Source organism: Triticum dicoccoides, chromosome 1B (assembly GCF_002162155.2).
Source record: "Triticum dicoccoides isolate Atlit2015 ecotype Zavitan chromosome 1B, WEW_v2.0, whole genome shotgun sequence".
Classification (NCBI taxonomy): domain Eukaryota; kingdom Viridiplantae; phylum Streptophyta; class Magnoliopsida; order Poales; family Poaceae; genus Triticum; species Triticum dicoccoides.
In genome coordinates this window covers 387,644,894-387,660,966 of record NC_041381.1, presented here as the reverse complement: position 1 = coordinate 387,660,966, position 16,073 = coordinate 387,644,894, and the positions used below count along the sequence as shown (strand labels likewise).

Genomic DNA, 16,073 nt, shown 5'->3' with positions numbered 1-16,073 from the left:
TTTGGTCGATCTGATACTTAGTTAACTCATTCATCTTGATGTTCCCACTGATACCTAATCGATAACGAAGCTGAATGGCTTTTTTCGGTCCAATTCCATCCATTTTTGTTCAGGCAATTCTGACTTGTTCATCGGGAAGTGATCTAGCTCCTGAGATATATGACATTCTTTATCCTTATCTTTTTCTGGTCTTCTCGGCTGGAATCTACAATCTACACCTCTCCAAACACAAACACAATATCTTGAGTACCCGGAACCATGTTTAGTGCTGCAAAAGCGCAGCTGTAGCCCCCTAGAATCTTCGGCTCCTCATTTTTATTCAATTATGAAATGACTCATTTTGATGGAGATTTGTAGCATCATTCAAATAAATACAAATTGAGATCGTAGAAACATGAGCTTGTGATATAGCTACACCTAATTCCAGACCGGTTAATGCTAGAACTATAAATAAGGGACCAAGATCTCCTATGAAATAGAAAATATTATTCAGAAATAGCATAGTCCAAGCAAACCCACTTAAAATCTTTACTAAACTATGACTGGCCATCATATTAGCAAATAAACGTATTCCTAAGCTTAATGCACGATTACAATAAGAGATCAGCTCAAGGAGTACTAAGAAAGGTGCTAACGGTAGTGGGACTCCCGCAGGTAATAAGAAGCTAAAAAAATGAAGCCCATGTCTTTGAAATCCAATGATTGTAATGCCTATAAAAATGGAAAATGAAAGAGCCAAAGTAATGAGAAAATGACTTGTCACTGTGACGGTAAAGGGTATCATACCTTGGGGATTACGAAATAACGAAAAAGTAAAAGTGACCGAGATGGTAGCGAAAAACTTTTGTTTCACATTTCCGAAAAGACCACCTATTTGTTCATTTACCAGGTTCATCACGAAATCATAAATAAGCTCGACCAAGGATTGCCATGCATTTGGCACTGACTTTCCACCTCCCTTTTTTGTAATAACAAAAAACAGAAAAACGACCAAAATGACAGTGAGCAGCATATACAAGACTGCATTTGTAAATGTAAAATAAAAGTTGCCCACATGAAGATCAATTATTGGGTAAATGGAAAATTGGTCCAATGGGAAAAAAGGGTAGGCACCAGGTAGATTCTGGAGAAAATTATCCATACCACCACCCGCCTGAATATCCGGCAACATGCCCAGCCAAGTTTCGACATTTCCGTGGCGGGCTCCCAATACTGCTATACCTAAATCGACTACTCCCTGTTCGGAGTCATTTTGGCGCAAATACCCTTCTACGTGTAAAACTATTATGGTGTTGGCAATTCGCTCAAGCATTGCCATTATATCCAAGTTTGGCATTAGATCCAAGTTTGGCTTTAGATCAAAGTTTGGCATTATACCAAAGTTCTAAGAGATGTTGGTTGGGAAAGAATCATGTCGATCGGGAAGACGGGAACACTTACTACGAATTGGTTGATTCGTTGTAATATCAGCAAATAGCATATTTCTATCCTTCATATACGTAGAAAGAAATCTCATCTCCAGGTAACTCCATCTTTTTCAGCTCTGCTCCCGAAAAGAGAAAGGAGACTGAGGTAGGGGTTGTCCTTGGTTTTTCCAAGGAAAGCCTAATTTAGTATGTAACGTGAATATGAGCGAACACCCACACAATCTCGATTTGAAGAAAAAGTACCATACCGTTGTCATTTTAGGGCGAAAAAGAATGGGTCATCTTTGTCAATTGATAACTGAGTGAGAGAAGACAATCACGTTCTTAAAGCGGTCAGTTCGCCGGATTCACAACCTTCCCATATTGGTCGGCTGCCCGTGAAACACATAGGCTCCTATCACATTTATCGATTGAGAATGGTCTCATCACAGATACACTTTCTATGTGTTATTTCGAGATTCGAAGAAGCAAGCAAGTTTATAGGGCATATAGTTGTTTTTTTGTAGGGCGAGCCAAGATATTATCTTATTTGCAGGTCGTATAAATGAAATGATTGGAAAAATCATATAGAATTTGGAGGTGCGTAGTGTCTTGTGGGGCTGGCTCACAATACAACAATTATCGCTATTGATTCCAGATAGAATGTTGATACCGATGGAAAAGCACTTCTTTCTATGTATAGAGCAGTGAACTAAAAAAGTGTCCTTTCTCGATACATAACATTGTATAAGTCAACCCAAGTCGCTTCTTCATCTCCGGGAATCCGGTAAGGTACTTTTGGAACACCAATGGTCATATTAGATTAATATTATTATACTTAGGTAAGAAAACTACACTTTAATATATAAACATAAGAATGGAAGAGAAAAAAGAACCTGAGAAGAGCTTAGTTGGAACTCTTTACCGGGATCATAGGGGCTATGCTCCTCTCTCGCTGTCTTAGTCCCAGCCAACGTCATAGCAACACCTACTCTTCCTTCTGATGCAGCCTTCCTGGATCCATAATTTGGCTTCGTCGTTTATTGATTGCTTGCAATCGCCACAATACCATTGAGTGAGTGTCATAGAATCCTCAAGGCGTGAAGTAGAAGTTCTTCGAACCTTGATTGTGTGTGTTCGTGCCCACTCCAGTAGAGCATTTGGCCCTGTGAGCTTTGACTACAAAAGCTACCTATGTCAATCAGTATAGCCACTAGAGGGATTGGAACAGGTATATTCCTTCTCAGACAGTACTTTAAGACAAACACGGTTCACAAGGTGGATTTTCTATCTATTAGTTGACTACGAAGCTTCCTCATCCCAACCTATCTATATGTGAAAAGCTCTCTGTCAGAATCTTCATAGTAATAAGTCGTGGGTTACAAGCTGTCCCTTCCTCAAACCACCCTGCAATAGATATAGGGTTTACCAACCTCAGGCATGGACATAGACACCAGATCATTTTGATCGAGGACCCATTTTTGGAATAAAAAGGATAGAGACCAGACGTAGTCCAATCGGAAGGTCGTGTTTTAGAGAAAGACTTGTGTTCTATAGGAAGAGCTGCGTATGTTCACCCGGCTGCCCTGCCTATCGTAGAACCGCTGTGAAGCATCCATTCTATTCAATTAGAAATAGCATCTATAACTAGTAGTAGACAGTTGCTTCGAGGTCTCACATGTCCTGGTTAAGCGAAAATGTAGTTGTGGAAGTAGTCTTGCCCACTTTGCCTTACGCTCATAGAGATCTATAAGTACCCCTCTTGTCTAAGTAGGTAAGTACGCTCGGCCCAGTACTAAACTTTAGCATTAAAGCCAGAGTCCTTCTTTTCATGAATGTTCAGGAAGAAGAGAATCCCTAAGTGAGAATTGAATGCCATCCCATTTTCTAAGGCTGGTCATAGTGGGAGTAACATAGGTAGTAACATGGATGCCACATAAAAAAATGTTGATGTGGCAAGTAGTTAATGAGGAGAGAGGCAAATAGAGTAACCTAATATGTTACCATCACATAACGCTTTCCAATGCAAAATGAGTCTACAAGACAATAAATGAGCATGTGTATGTTACTACACATATGACACTTCCCACTATAAGGGTAGTAACATAGAGTAGTAACGTGTGCATGTTACTACTCTAAGTTACTCCCCACTATGACCAACCTAAAGAAAGAGATTTCCAATACACTTTTAATGCTAATGTGGACGCGTGGACTCTCGCCGGCCTTCCTGGCCAGCTTTAATGTTTAATTAAGTTGTTTTCATTCGAAATATGCATGCATTTTTTTTGTCGGCGCCGTCAAAATGGGTCGTGCGAGCGTTGGGCGCATACGCCGACACAAACGCGAAAGCGAACGTCCGTGTCCGCCTGACCGACCCAAATGGACGGCCCATCCATTTGGGTCGATCCGTTGGAGTTGCTCTTACAGAATTGGGCAGTGAAGGCTCGCCAAGTCTTCAGTAGGTGAAGATGCAAATTTGCATCGCGAGATGTTGTATTTTATATCTCTAAGATACGAAAATGTAAATTTTTATTTCATCTACATCATGTGTTGAGGAGGGGGCTTTGGCCTTGAAGATGCAAAAATTAGTTATTTTTACATCTACTTGAGGACGCCACACCTTACGCGTGGAACACTTCACTCTATTTGTAGTGAACTAAAACAATTATTTAAAATCTACATTTAGAATCGAATTCTTGTATTACCATTCATTTTTCGGTGTTTGTAGAACTTTTATTTCGCTGGAAAGAAGGACAAACAGTTTTGCGTGCAGCAGTGAATACAGAATCACCGCCCTGTCCGGGACGATAATTCCGGCGGAGAGCCAGCCGCTGTCGTGCAGCCGGTCCCATGCATGCACGTGCCCGTGCGGCGCCGATGAGTATGGTGCGAGGGGTGGTGGCGGGGGCCACTATCGCACCGCGCACCGACCGCAGCCAATGCCACCGCCGCTGCCCAAGTCCACCGCCGCCGCGCCTGCGCGCATGGGATCCCACGTTCGCGCGGCCCTCTGCCGACCCAGTCAGTGCTGGCCGTTCGCTGGCGCCCTCGAGGACCCGTCCCCTCCCACGCCACGCATGTGCAGCTGCTGGAGCGCCGTGCGCGCTTCACAACGTGGGCGCTCCCGCTCCCCGACCCCGAGCTCCAGTCCGTGGCTACCGACTCCGTAGAGTTTTCTACACGCTAGGGTTTCGTGGATTGAGACTTGGAAGCAGATGTTTTGTGGTTGGGGCCAAACTCCTTCGCAATAGCGTGGACCATCGTAAGCTTGGACTACAACGGTAACCAAATCTATCCAGTAGCGCACTAACCCCAAAGACAAGAACGAGCAAATTTTGCTGTCAACGACCGCTGCGACCGCCGGTCGAGCAGTCCAAAACGGGCATTTCCCTGCCGCGCTCAGTCCAAGCGCATTCGCAGCTCTGCAAGCAACGGCGCCTCACCCGACCCCATCCGTCTCGCGTTGCCCCACCCGAAATACACGCGCACGCGCTCCCCCCCTCCGCCTACACGCTGTCGAGCCAGGCCTCCTTCCTCCCCTGTCCGTCGCGTACTCCTCTCTGTTCTCCACAATGCAGCGCCACTGACTGAATCACCTGCTCTTTCTGTCGCTTCTTCCGCCGCGACTGCTTATTTCCCAAAGACCGCCGAGCTCGACCCGCCGCAATGTGGCGGCTTCTCGCGCTGGTGGTGTCCGCCGCCGCGCTGGCGGCGCCGCGGCCGGCAATGGCTGGCGACCCCTACGCCTTCTTCGACTGGGACGTCTCCTACGTCACCGCGGCGCCCCTCGGCGTCAAGCAGCAGGCAAGCCAAGCTAGCAACCATTTTACGTACTCTCACACTCGTTGCGCAGGTGTTTCCCCCCGTCTCGTTTTTAAGGAGCCGTTGTTTCCTTGTTGCCGGTAGGTGATAGGCATCAACGGCAAGTTCCCGGGCCCCGTCGTCAACATCACCACCAACTGGAACGTCGTCGTCAACGTGCTCAACGACCTCGACGAGCCCCTCCTAATCACCTGGTGCATGCCTATACCCTCTCTCTCTCACGCGCGCGCTGCCGCCATTACTCCCTCCCAAGTCACAGCAGGCAGGCAACTGAGAATTGTGTTCGCGCGGTGTTGGATGGGCATGCAGGAACGGGATCCAGCACCGGAAGAACTGCTGGCAGGACGGCGTGCTGGGCACCAACTGCCCCATCCCGTCCGGGTGGAACTGGACCTACGAGTTCCAGGTCAAGGACCAGATCGGCAGCTTCTTCTACTTCCCCTCCACCGGCCTGCAGCGCGCCGCCGGCGGCTTCGGCGGCATCGTTGTCAACAACCGCGGCGTCATCGCCGTGCCTTTCGGCCGCCCCGACGGCGACATCACCATCCTCATCGGCGACTGGTACAACAGGAACCACACGGTGCGTCGTCGTAAACACGCGGCTCCGGCCACCAGAATTAATCACAGCGCCACGCTGATTTCTTAAAGGAGATACAGTGCCACATTGTCTTAATTGCTCGATTGTGTGGTTCCGCGCTGCAGGATCTGAGGAAGATGCTTGACGAAGGGAAGGAGCTCGGGATGCCGGACGGCGTGCTGATAAACGGCAAGGGCCCGTACCGGTACAACGACAGCCTTGTGCCGGCCGGCATTGAGCACGAGACCATCGATGTGCATCCAGGTAATTCATTGTCCACTATCGTAGATTCGTAGTGAGTACTACTACTTGCATTCTGGGTTGGCAACTTGGCAGGTGGAACAGGGTTCAAAAGGAAAAAAAAACTGACTAGTTGAGGAGCAGGTTGCGCAAGTTGCATCGCTTTTATTCAGAGCTCTGTTTTCTCCTTGGATAAGAATCTTGTTTCAAAGAGTTTTTTTTTTCAGGGAAAGCATTCATGGCGCATTTTATTTCAATTTAGATAACCATACATCGTTTATTACGGTAAAACTATTAGGATTCTCATCCCAAAAGACAAAGAATTTGAATTAAATGCATGTCTAGCTAAAATGTGTGCCATTTTTTCCGCTTCTCTGTTGCAATGCTGCACTGAAATGTTACCAATCCTGGATGCTATCTGGAAACAATGTGCAAGAATAGTTGAGTATGGACTACAAACCTGGATGGCCCCATTAAAATCTTCTTCCAGAGAATTGGAGTAGTGTGGTTCCAGTAAAAAGGAAGAGAGGAGCAGCATAGCTTTTTCCCGCGAGTACACAAAGGTTGCGTATCTTTTCAAGACGTTTTGCTAGATTGCGTTTTTCTTAAAAAGGTTGAAGTTTATGACTTCCTTTTTTTGTGAGTTAGATTTGTTATGTCCTTTCTACATAGAGAGTACTCCATCCGTTAAGAAGTTAAGAAATATAAGAGCGTTTAGATCATTAAAGTAGTGATCTAAACGCTCTTATATTTCTTTGCAGAGGGAGTAGAATTTTGACACATTGAATCATCGATATACTGCAATATGCTGTATGTACAACCTGCATTACGCTATGTGGTGCACAAATATTTGATGACAAACGCTTGCATTGCTATTGAGTTGTGTGGGTAAAATACTGCAACAGTAGTATATACTACTATCATGCTAGATCTCCCACTATATCAACTGACAGGAAAAGAATCAACAACTCAGATAGTAAACTTCAGCAGACAAGCCATGTGAGTCGAGGTTCAGACTTCAGAGTCCCAATTCAAAGGTGTACATATGCGTTTTAGTCTAGTACTGTAAGTAACATGGATGCTTGGTGATTTATGTTTTAATTTCATACTATATGTCTCCTTGAATGCAACAGTAGAATTTAGTCAACTACCAAGATGCCTGTGACGAATTCTTATTCGCATTGAAACTTGCATTTAGCTCATCCACCGCTGCACTCAAACACATCATCACTATACTTATGTGGTCATGTTGTTGGATGGATGGGTGGAGCAGGTCGGACGTACCGCATCCGGGTGCACAACGTGGGCACGTCGACGAGCCTCAACTTCCGGATCCAGGGGCACAACATGCTGCTGGTGGAGACGGAGGGCTCCTACACCACGCAGCAGAACTACACCAGCCTAGACGTCCACGTCGGCCAGTCCTACTCCTTCCTCCTCACCACCGACCAGAACGCCAGCTCCGACTACTACGTCGTCGCCAGCGCCCGCATCGTCAACGAGTCCCTCTGGCAGCGCGTCACCGGCGTCGCCGTCCTCCGCTACTCCAACTCCGGCGGCGCGGCGTCCGGCCCGCTCCCGGACCCGCCCCAGGACCAGTACGACAAGACTCTCTCCATGAACCAGGCGCGCTCCGTCCGGTGGAACCTGAGCGCGGGCGCGGCGCGGCCCAACCCGCAGGGCTCCTTCCGCTACTCCTCGATCAACGTGACGCAGGCGTACCTGCTGCGGAGCACCGAACCCGTGGAGATCGGCGGGAAGCTTAGGGCGGCGCTGAACGGGCTGTCCTTCTCCTCGCCGGAGACGCCGCTGCGGCTGGCCGACGCGTACGGCGTCGAGGGCGCCTACACGCTCGACTTCCCGGAGCGACCGGACCCCGCCGCGCGGCCCCGGGTGGCGCGGTCCGTCATCAACGGCACCTACCGGGGTTTCATGGAGCTCATCTTCCAGAACAATGACACCCGGATGCAGAGCTACCACGTGGACGGGTACGCCGTGTTCGTCGTCGGGATGGACTACGGGGAGTGGACGGAGGCCAGCCGGGGCACGTACAACAAGGGGGACAGCGTGGCGCGCAGCACCGTGCAGGTGTACCCCGGCGCGTGGACGGCGGTGCTGGTGTCGCTGGACAACGTGGGGTTCTGGAACGTGCGGTCGCAGAACCTCGACTCGTGGTACCTCGGCCAGGAGGTGTACGTCAGGGTGGTGAACCCCGAGGACGGCGCCAACAAGACCGAGATGGCCGTCCCCCACAACGCCCTCTACTGCGGCCAGCTCCACAAGTACCAGAAGTACGCCCCCCAAACCGCAATCCCTCATCTGATTAAACACATTTGCAGTTCTTCATGTGTCTCTTGTTAACTGTTTTCGACTCCTCTCAGGGAGCAGACTCCTCATCACAAGACGGCGGCGGCGGCGTCTGCGGCGGCCGTGCGGCCGTTGGCCGCGCAGAGACAGATTGTCGCGTTGGTGATGCTCGTCGTCGGAGCCCTCGTGTTCGCTTCGTAGCGCGGCGCCGTGGATCCATTTTTTGTGCCGTGTCTGAGGTGACTTCGTGTGTGTAGTGTAGGTTAGGATCAGAGGTGCCACTGGACTGTACCAATTGCCCATGCACTGTGTTTTCTTTGCGTAGCATTAGGAACGGTCGATCGTGTTTATTCATTCACCTCGAGGCTGTCTGAGGGCTGTGATTTGATTTGTTCACGAGGAGCAATTCTAATATACTCCGTATTCTTTTACAGTACAATTTTTTAGCTCAACTAACTACCGTGTGTTCGTCTGAAACCCGCGTCAGTTTTTTGGTGTTCAATGCCAGACGGCAAGGCGATCGATCAAACAGACAGGTTCGTCCAGATAATGAGATAAACATACACATGTCCTAAGCAACAGGATACATCTTGCAGAACCATGATTCATGGTCACAGTTGTCGAATCATAACCGAATCGCCGTGAATGCATTTGTTTGTCCTTTGGTCTTCAGTGGCACGTCCAGGAATTACCGAATTTTTCTGAAACAAGGTCCAGGAATTACCGAACCACCTGATTGCAGGCAGCCACAGGACTCTGCAATTCTGAATCCTGGCCGGCGTCGTCAGTGGTATTCAATTTGCCAGTGGGCTCCTTTCGTTGCCCATTTGACTGGGGCTGGGCCTGGTTTTGAAGTCGCCCACCGCAGGCGACCACCGCACCAGGCTGAGCCTGGTAGCCTAAAAATTCCCACTGGGAGACGGCCGAGTGTATCGATGAGACCGTGCTAGTTTGAACGAGACGTTCGACCACGAGACTCGAGAATAAAGCACCGCCTTCTGACGGTCGGCTGCCCGAAGACGGCCTAGCGCCGACAGACGACACCAAGACAGGCCGCCTCCTAGCTGACGGCCTTCGGAGAGGCCGGCTTCTAGCAGGCGGCCATCAGGCGTCCTCAAAGTCTGCGCCCCTCATCAAGAAGATGAGACAGGGTGAGGCACAACATAGCCCCGTACCCCCGGATCCCGGGCTTGGCATGGCTACAGTGCCCCGTACAGGCGGGGATCTCCGCACGGCGTGGCACTGTTGCCATTCCCCCTTTATGCCACTCCTAAACCGGCGAAGTCCTGTTCCCACGACGGCCTGTCGGTGCGGCCCGCATGCGGCGGGCCCTATCGGGCAGAGAGAGCCCGTAGGACGGCGGAAGCCGGACCAGCCGGAGCTGCGGGAGGCCGGCCACCAGCAGGCGGCCGGACCCTCCCCCGAGGCTAGTGAGCCATTAGACAGACATGGCGCGGTGTGGCTACAGTGATCTCCCACCAGGCGGCGGGACTGTAGCCACGCTCCTCTGACCAAGCCTGTGTCATTAACACCATGGCTACAGTGATCAGCCACCAGCCAGACCCGCCAGCAGCGGAAGCGGCCTATCGGCTCCGTACCAGACCAGTCGGAGGGCCCCCAGGCGGTGGGGCCCAGCTGCCGGCGGAGAAGCTGACGACCAGAGACGCTAACAGTCGGGTCCAGCATCCGGCCAAGTTACCAATGTACCCCTGGGGGGATAGGCCTATATAAACCCCCCAGGGCACCCATGCAAAGGGTTCCGGGCCTGTTAGACTTAGACACATATCTAGAGGAAGAAGAGAGCTAGCCCTGCCTTCTTCAATCTCTAGCACACAGCTCGAGGAGCACCTTGTACTCACTAGTGCCTTAATGATCATGCGGAGACCCCACAGAGCAGGAGTAGGGGTATTATCTCCAAGGAGAGCCCCCAACCTGGGTAAAGAACGCCGACGTTCGTGTCTACGCCTTATCCCGCTTCCAGGCACCGGCGACGTTCTACTCGCTCCCACCATGATAAGCCATCCCTTGGCATATGTTAGACCCAACCCTCGACATTTGGCGCACACCGTGGGGCGAGGTGCACCGTCATCCAGAGATCTGTTCTGGACGGGAACCTTGTTCCTTCCGGACATGCGCAACCAGCCTAGCACGCCCGACGGCGTCAGCCTCGACGCGCTGCGCGGCGCGGAGATCGCCTGCGCAGCCAGCTGCCTCACCGACCTCGTCGGCGAGATCAACCTCTCTGACGAGCCTGCATCCAACGCAGGGACCGACTGCCCCGAGAACCGCCTCGTCTGCCTCCTCGACCAGCTTCATGTCACCAACGAGCCTGCTGCCGACTTGGAGTCTGTTGGCTTCACCAATCCGATGATCGTCGACTCCGACACAGGGTCGCTTGACGCGTTCCCCACCAACATGGTGGTCTACGATGAGCCGCCTCCTCGGGAGCACAGCGGCGGGAGCACCGTCACGGAGGTGCTTGTCATCCACAGCGGCGAGCACTCGGACGGAGGCGCTCAAGACCCACTCGATGCGGGGCTGCAAGAATTGTCAGCGCCCATCCCGGCTGATGCGGACGCTCAGGCACTGGAAGCACGCCGCGTCCAGCTCATCGAAAGCGCCAACCGGCTGGCCAGCGTGCGACGCCTCTCAGAAGCCTACCGGCGCGAGATGGACTGAGCTGTCGGCGGGACGCAGGCCCCTGAGGGGCCTAGCCGCGCCGGCTTGATCCGGCTGCATGGCACGACCATCACTGGCGCGTTCGGGGCAGATCGTCCCGTCTACGCTACGCCAGCGGGAAACATACGAGCTGCCCAGGCGGTGGCAGACGAGCTGGACAAGTACGAGGGCGACGAGCGTCGCCAGATGACGGAGCGCGTCCAGCAGCTCCTCGTCGCGGCCGCCGAGCAGCAAGAAGCCGGCTGCCGCGACGAGGCGCCTAACCGGCAGAACGACGAGCCGCCCCCTCACCAGGATCAAGGCGCGACACACACCGACTGGTGGCATCCGCAATAAGAAAGGCAATGAGCCGGCTGCCAGCCGCAGTCGGACTCACCTCTCCATCGAGCGCGATGCAGAAGGCCGCTCCTGAGCCGTGGGGCGGCGAGGCGATCCGCCTCCTCCTCAGCCTCGTGGAGAAAGGCATCCCACCCCACCGCCTGTCACGCACCCGACACTCGGCGACCGCCTTGGCCGCCGGGAAGGAGTCGGAGAAAACGACGCCCGCCACCGGATCGACGGCCTCAATCGCTCCCTGGCGCCAGAAGAAGAAGATGCTTTAGGTCCGCCTTGTTTTGGCCCCCGAATCTGAGATGAGCCTTTCCATCGAGGGCTCACCCTCCCAAGAGATACGCCCAAGTACACCGGCTCCGTGAAGCCGGAGGATTGGCTGGTCGACTACTCTACGGTCATCATCATAGCGAACGGCAACAAGCGCGTTGCTGTGAAGTACGTCCCACTCATGCTCCAGGGCACAGCCCGGACGTGGCTTAACAGCCTGAAGCCCCGCAGCATCAACAACTGGGTTGATTTCACCGAGGCCTTCGTCTGCAACTTCACTAGCACGTACAAGCGGCCTTCCAAGCCTCGACGGCTCTCCTTGTGCGTCCAAGGGCCCAGTGAATCGACTCGTGATTACCTCACACGCTGGGCCGAGCTGCGCAACTCCTGTGAGGGCGTGCACGAGGTGCAGGCCATCGAGTACTTCACAGCCGGGTGCCGAGAGGACACCCTTCTTAAGCACCGACTTCTCTGCGACGAGCCGACGTCTCTCGACGAGCTGTTGATCATCGCCGACAAATACGCAACTAACGACTCCTCCATGAAGTCGGAGATTCAAGTCGATTCATCCGGCAAGATAGCTCCTCCGACTTCTCGGGCCCCGGCTGGTGACACGAGTCGGAGACATCAGCAAAGCGACAACAAGCGCAAGGCCGTGCAGCCGGCTTCTGCAAGCCGACAGGTAGCAACAGTCGAAGACCAGCAGCCGGAAGGGCAGCCTCCACCCAAGCGTCAGAAGGGCGGCAAGCCCAATTAGTTGCCCGCCTTCTCGTATGAGTAGACTCTCGATGCGCCTTGCAAGTTCCACAGTGGCGCAATGCCGTCCAACCACACCACTCGGAAGTGCCATTGGCTCACCCGAATCGCCAAAGGAGATGGACTCCTGCCACCACCGCCTCCCGGCCCGCCGCCTCCTCCGCCCCAGCAGCCGGCGGTCCGTCCAGTCGGAGCAATACAAGATGAGTATCCGGAAGAGCAGGGAGCCTATGTCGTGTTCACTAGTGTGGCTGACGACAAATGCATCAGACGGCAGCAGCAACAGGAAGTACATGCAGTTGCAATGGGAACCCCTGACTTCATGCACTGGTCTGAGAAGCCCATCAGTTGGAGCAGGGCTGACCACCCGGAAGTGATGCCCTCTCCTGGTTCTTATGCCCTAGTCCTGGATGCCACCTTCACAACAGAGAGGCAGGTAGCTCGTTTCTCCCGAGTACTGATAGATGGCGGCAGCAGCATCAACATCCTGTACCGTGACACAATGGAGAAGTTGGGAATCAAGCAGAAGCAGCTTCAGCCCAGTCGGACTGTATTCCATGGCATATTTCCTGGCCTTTCTTGCTCACCCATCGACAAGACCGATATCGATGTCCTCTTCGGGGACAAGAATCATTTCCGCTGAGAGGCAATCTGGTTTGAGGTAGTGGACCTTGAGAGCCCTTACCACGCGCTACTTGGACGGCCGACTCTGGCCAAGTTCATGGCGGTCCCCCACTATGCTTATCTCAAGATGAAGATGCTGACTACCAAGGGAATCCTGACTATAGCCAGAGACTACAAAAATTCGTCCGCCTGTGCTGCGGATAGCAGCCGGCTGGCCGAGTCCCTTGTGATTGCAGCTGAGAAATGACTCCTGGAGCGGGTTGTGGCAATGGCAGGCAAGCAGCCAGAAATGTCACCACCACCCAAGGAGTCAGAAGTTGAGGGCTCGTTCAAGCCGACGAAGGAAACAAAGAAGATACCCTTGGACCCGAAGCACCCGGAGAGGCACGCTCTCATTGGAACAAACCTTGACAGTAAATAGGAAGGCGAGCTCGTCGATTTCCTCCGTGAGAATCGTGACATCTTCGCATAGTCCCCCAAGGACATGCTGGGTGTCCCGACGGATTTCGCCAAGCACAAGCTACACGTCCGACCTGAAGTCAAGCCGGTCAGGCAGCCCTTGCACCGCCTGTCGGAAGAAAAGAGAAGAGTTGTTGGAGAAGAAATAGCCTGGCTTCTAGCAGCTAGCTTCATCATGGAGGTGTTCTTCCCAGAATGGTTGTCCAACCCAGTTCTTGTGCTAAACAAGAACAAGCAATGGCGCATGTGCATCGATTATACCAGCCTCAACAAAGCTTGCCCCAAAGACCCCTTTGCCTTGCCAAGAATCGACCAAGTGATAGACTCCACAGCCGGATGCGAGCTGCTGAGTTTTTTGGATGCGTACTCAGGATACCATCAGATCGAGCTGAACCCAGCCGATAGGCTGAAGACCGCCTTCATCACACCTTTCGAAGCCTTCCACTACCTGATGACGACGTTCGGCTTGAGGAATGCCGGTGCCACGTTTCAGCGTTGCATGCAGAAGTGCCTCCTCAAGCAACTCGGCAGAAACACCCACGTTTACGTGGACGATGTAGTAGTGAAGATGGAGAAGCATGGCACGCTGCTAGAAGACCTCAAAGAGACATTCGAGAACTTGCGTCGATTTCAAATCAAGCTCAACCCGGAGAAATGCATCTTTGGAGTACCAGCCGGCCAATTTCTTGGCTTTCTGGTCTCAGAGCGCGGCATAGAGTGCAACTCTGTGAAAATCAAGGCAATTGAGAGTATGGAAGTACCAACCCGACTGCTGGGTGTACAAAAATTCACCGGCTGCCTAGCGTCCATCAGCCGCTTCCTCGGCCGGTTGGGCGAGAAGGCTCTCCCACTGTACTAGCTCATGAAGAAAACCACTTTTTTGAGTGGAACGACAAGGCGGACGAAGCTTTCCGCCAGCTCAAGAAGATGTTCACCACCCCGCCTGTCCTGGCGGCCCCGACTGATAAGGAGCCCATGCTCCTCTACATTGCCGCCACCAGTCAGGTGGTCAGCACAGTCATACTGGTAGAACGCAAGGAGGAAGGCAAGGCACTGCCGGTCCAGAGGCCGGTATATTACTTGAGTGAAGTACTGTCCGCCTCCAAGCAAAACTACCCCCACTATCAGAAGATGTGCTATGGCGTGCATTTTGCCGCCAAGAAGCTCAAGCCTTACTTTCAAGAGCATCCAATTACTGTTGTCTGCACCGCTCCGCTTGCTGAGATCATTGGAAGCCGAGATGCCTCAGGCCGAGTGGCCAAGTGGGCCATAAATCTGGCCCCCTACACCATCTACTACAAGCCTCGCACCGCCATCAAGTCACAAGCACTGGTCGACTTCCTCGTGGACTGAGCTGAGACCCAGTACTTGCCGCCAGCACCAGACTCCACCCATTGGCAGATGCACTTTGATGGGTCAATAATGCGTACCGGTCTGGGAGCCGGTGTTGTCCTCACCTCTCCCAAAGGCGACAAGCTCAAATATATGCTGCAGATCCACTTTGCCGCCTCCAACAACGTAGCTAAATATGAAGCACTCATACACGGGCTCCGGCTTGCCAAGGAACTCGGCATTCGCCAAATCCTGTGTTATGGTGATTCCGACTTGGTGGTCCAGCAGTCGTCAGGCGACTGGGACGCCAAGGATGCAAACATGGCGAGATACCGCTTCTTAGTTCAGCAGCTCAGTGGATATTTTTAGGGGTGCGAGTTCCTCCATGTGCCAAGAAATGACAATGAGCAGGCGGATGCCCTGGCACGGATTGGCTCCACCCGACAAGCAATACCAGCTGGCGTTGCCCTGCGGCGCCTCCTCAAGTCGTCGCCAGAAACAGACTCCATCTTCGCGCCGACCCCTCTCGAAGCAGTCGGATCCGACTTGAGGGCCCCAGAAGCCGGCGCGGGGACTTCGGCAGGTGGCCCGGGGACTGCAGCATCCGCACCCAGCCTGGGGACTCCAGAACCCAGCCCAGGGACTGCAGTGGTCGACCCGGGAACTTCTCCAGCTCAGCAGGCGGCAGCCGATCCCAACCCGCCGCCTCCCGGCCCAACCGCCCTTATACAAGTTGCAGTCGTAGCAGTCGAAGAAATAGCAGCACCATCATGGGCCCAACCAATCCTCAAATTTCTAGTGAACAAAGAACTGCCGACTGATGAGATCTCGGCCCGACAAGTGCAACGGCAGGCAACAACATACACCATCATCAACAGAGAGTTGGAGCGGCGCAGTGTCACCGGTGTTTATCAGCGCTGCGTGGAGTCAGACAAGGGCCAAGGAATCCTCAAGGATATCCACCAAGGCGAATGCAGTCACCACGCGGCTTCAAGATCACTTGTGGCCAAAGCTTTCCGCCATGGTTTTTTCTGGCGGACTGCTCTAGAAGAAGCCAAAGAATTGGTCAAGAAGTGTCAAGGGTGCTAGAAGTTCCGCTCCAAGCCACATCTACCGACCTCTGCACTCAAGACCATTCCCATAGCCTGGCTCTTTGCCGTTTTGGGACTGGACATGGTGGGTCCATTCAAGATGGCTCACGGCGGCATGACCCATTTGCTTCTCGTCATAGACAAGTTCACCAAGTGGATAGAAGCAAATCCAATCAAGAA

General features: G+C 52.8%; 2 protein-coding genes across 2 annotated transcripts; one reads left to right on the top strand and one right to left on the bottom strand.

Moving 5' to 3' along the window:
* Nucleotides 1–319: 319 nt before the first annotated feature.
* On the bottom strand, nt 320–1,171 carry LOC119350401 (ATP synthase subunit a-like). Its single transcript, XM_037618251.1, has one exon. It carries the CDS (start codon nt 1,169–1,171, stop codon nt 320–322), a length of 852 nt encoding a protein of 283 aa, XP_037474148.1.
* A 3,901-nt stretch (nt 1,172–5,072) lies between these two features.
* Nucleotides 5,073–8,804, top strand: LOC119336943 (monocopper oxidase-like protein SKU5). The gene is made up of 6 exons (XM_037609035.1): nt 5,073–5,210; nt 5,313–5,422; nt 5,538–5,808; nt 5,931–6,069; nt 7,319–8,336; nt 8,427–8,804. The coding sequence occupies exons 1-6, from the start codon at nt 5,073–5,075 to the stop codon at nt 8,551–8,553; spliced, it is 1,803 nt and encodes a 600-aa protein (XP_037464932.1). The 3' UTR covers nt 8,554–8,804.
* The last annotated feature ends 7,269 nt before the right edge of the window (nt 8,805–16,073 follow it).

Excerpts from the sequence above, each read along its gene's own strand:
- LOC119350401 (XM_037618251.1), bottom strand. The coding sequence starts at position 1,171 with ATGTTGCCGGATATTCAGGCGGGTGGTGGTATGGATAATTTTCTCCAG.
- LOC119336943 (XM_037609035.1), top strand. The coding sequence starts at position 5,073 with ATGTGGCGGCTTCTCGCGCTGGTGGTGTCCGCCGCCGCGCTGGCGGCG. Across the intron at positions 5,423-5,537 it reads GAGCCCCTCCTAATCACCTG|GAACGGGATCCAGCACCGGA; the intron begins GTGCATGCCTAT and ends ATGGGCATGCAG. Across the intron at positions 6,070-7,318 it reads GACCATCGATGTGCATCCAG|GTCGGACGTACCGCATCCGG; the intron begins GTAATTCATTGT and ends TGGGTGGAGCAG.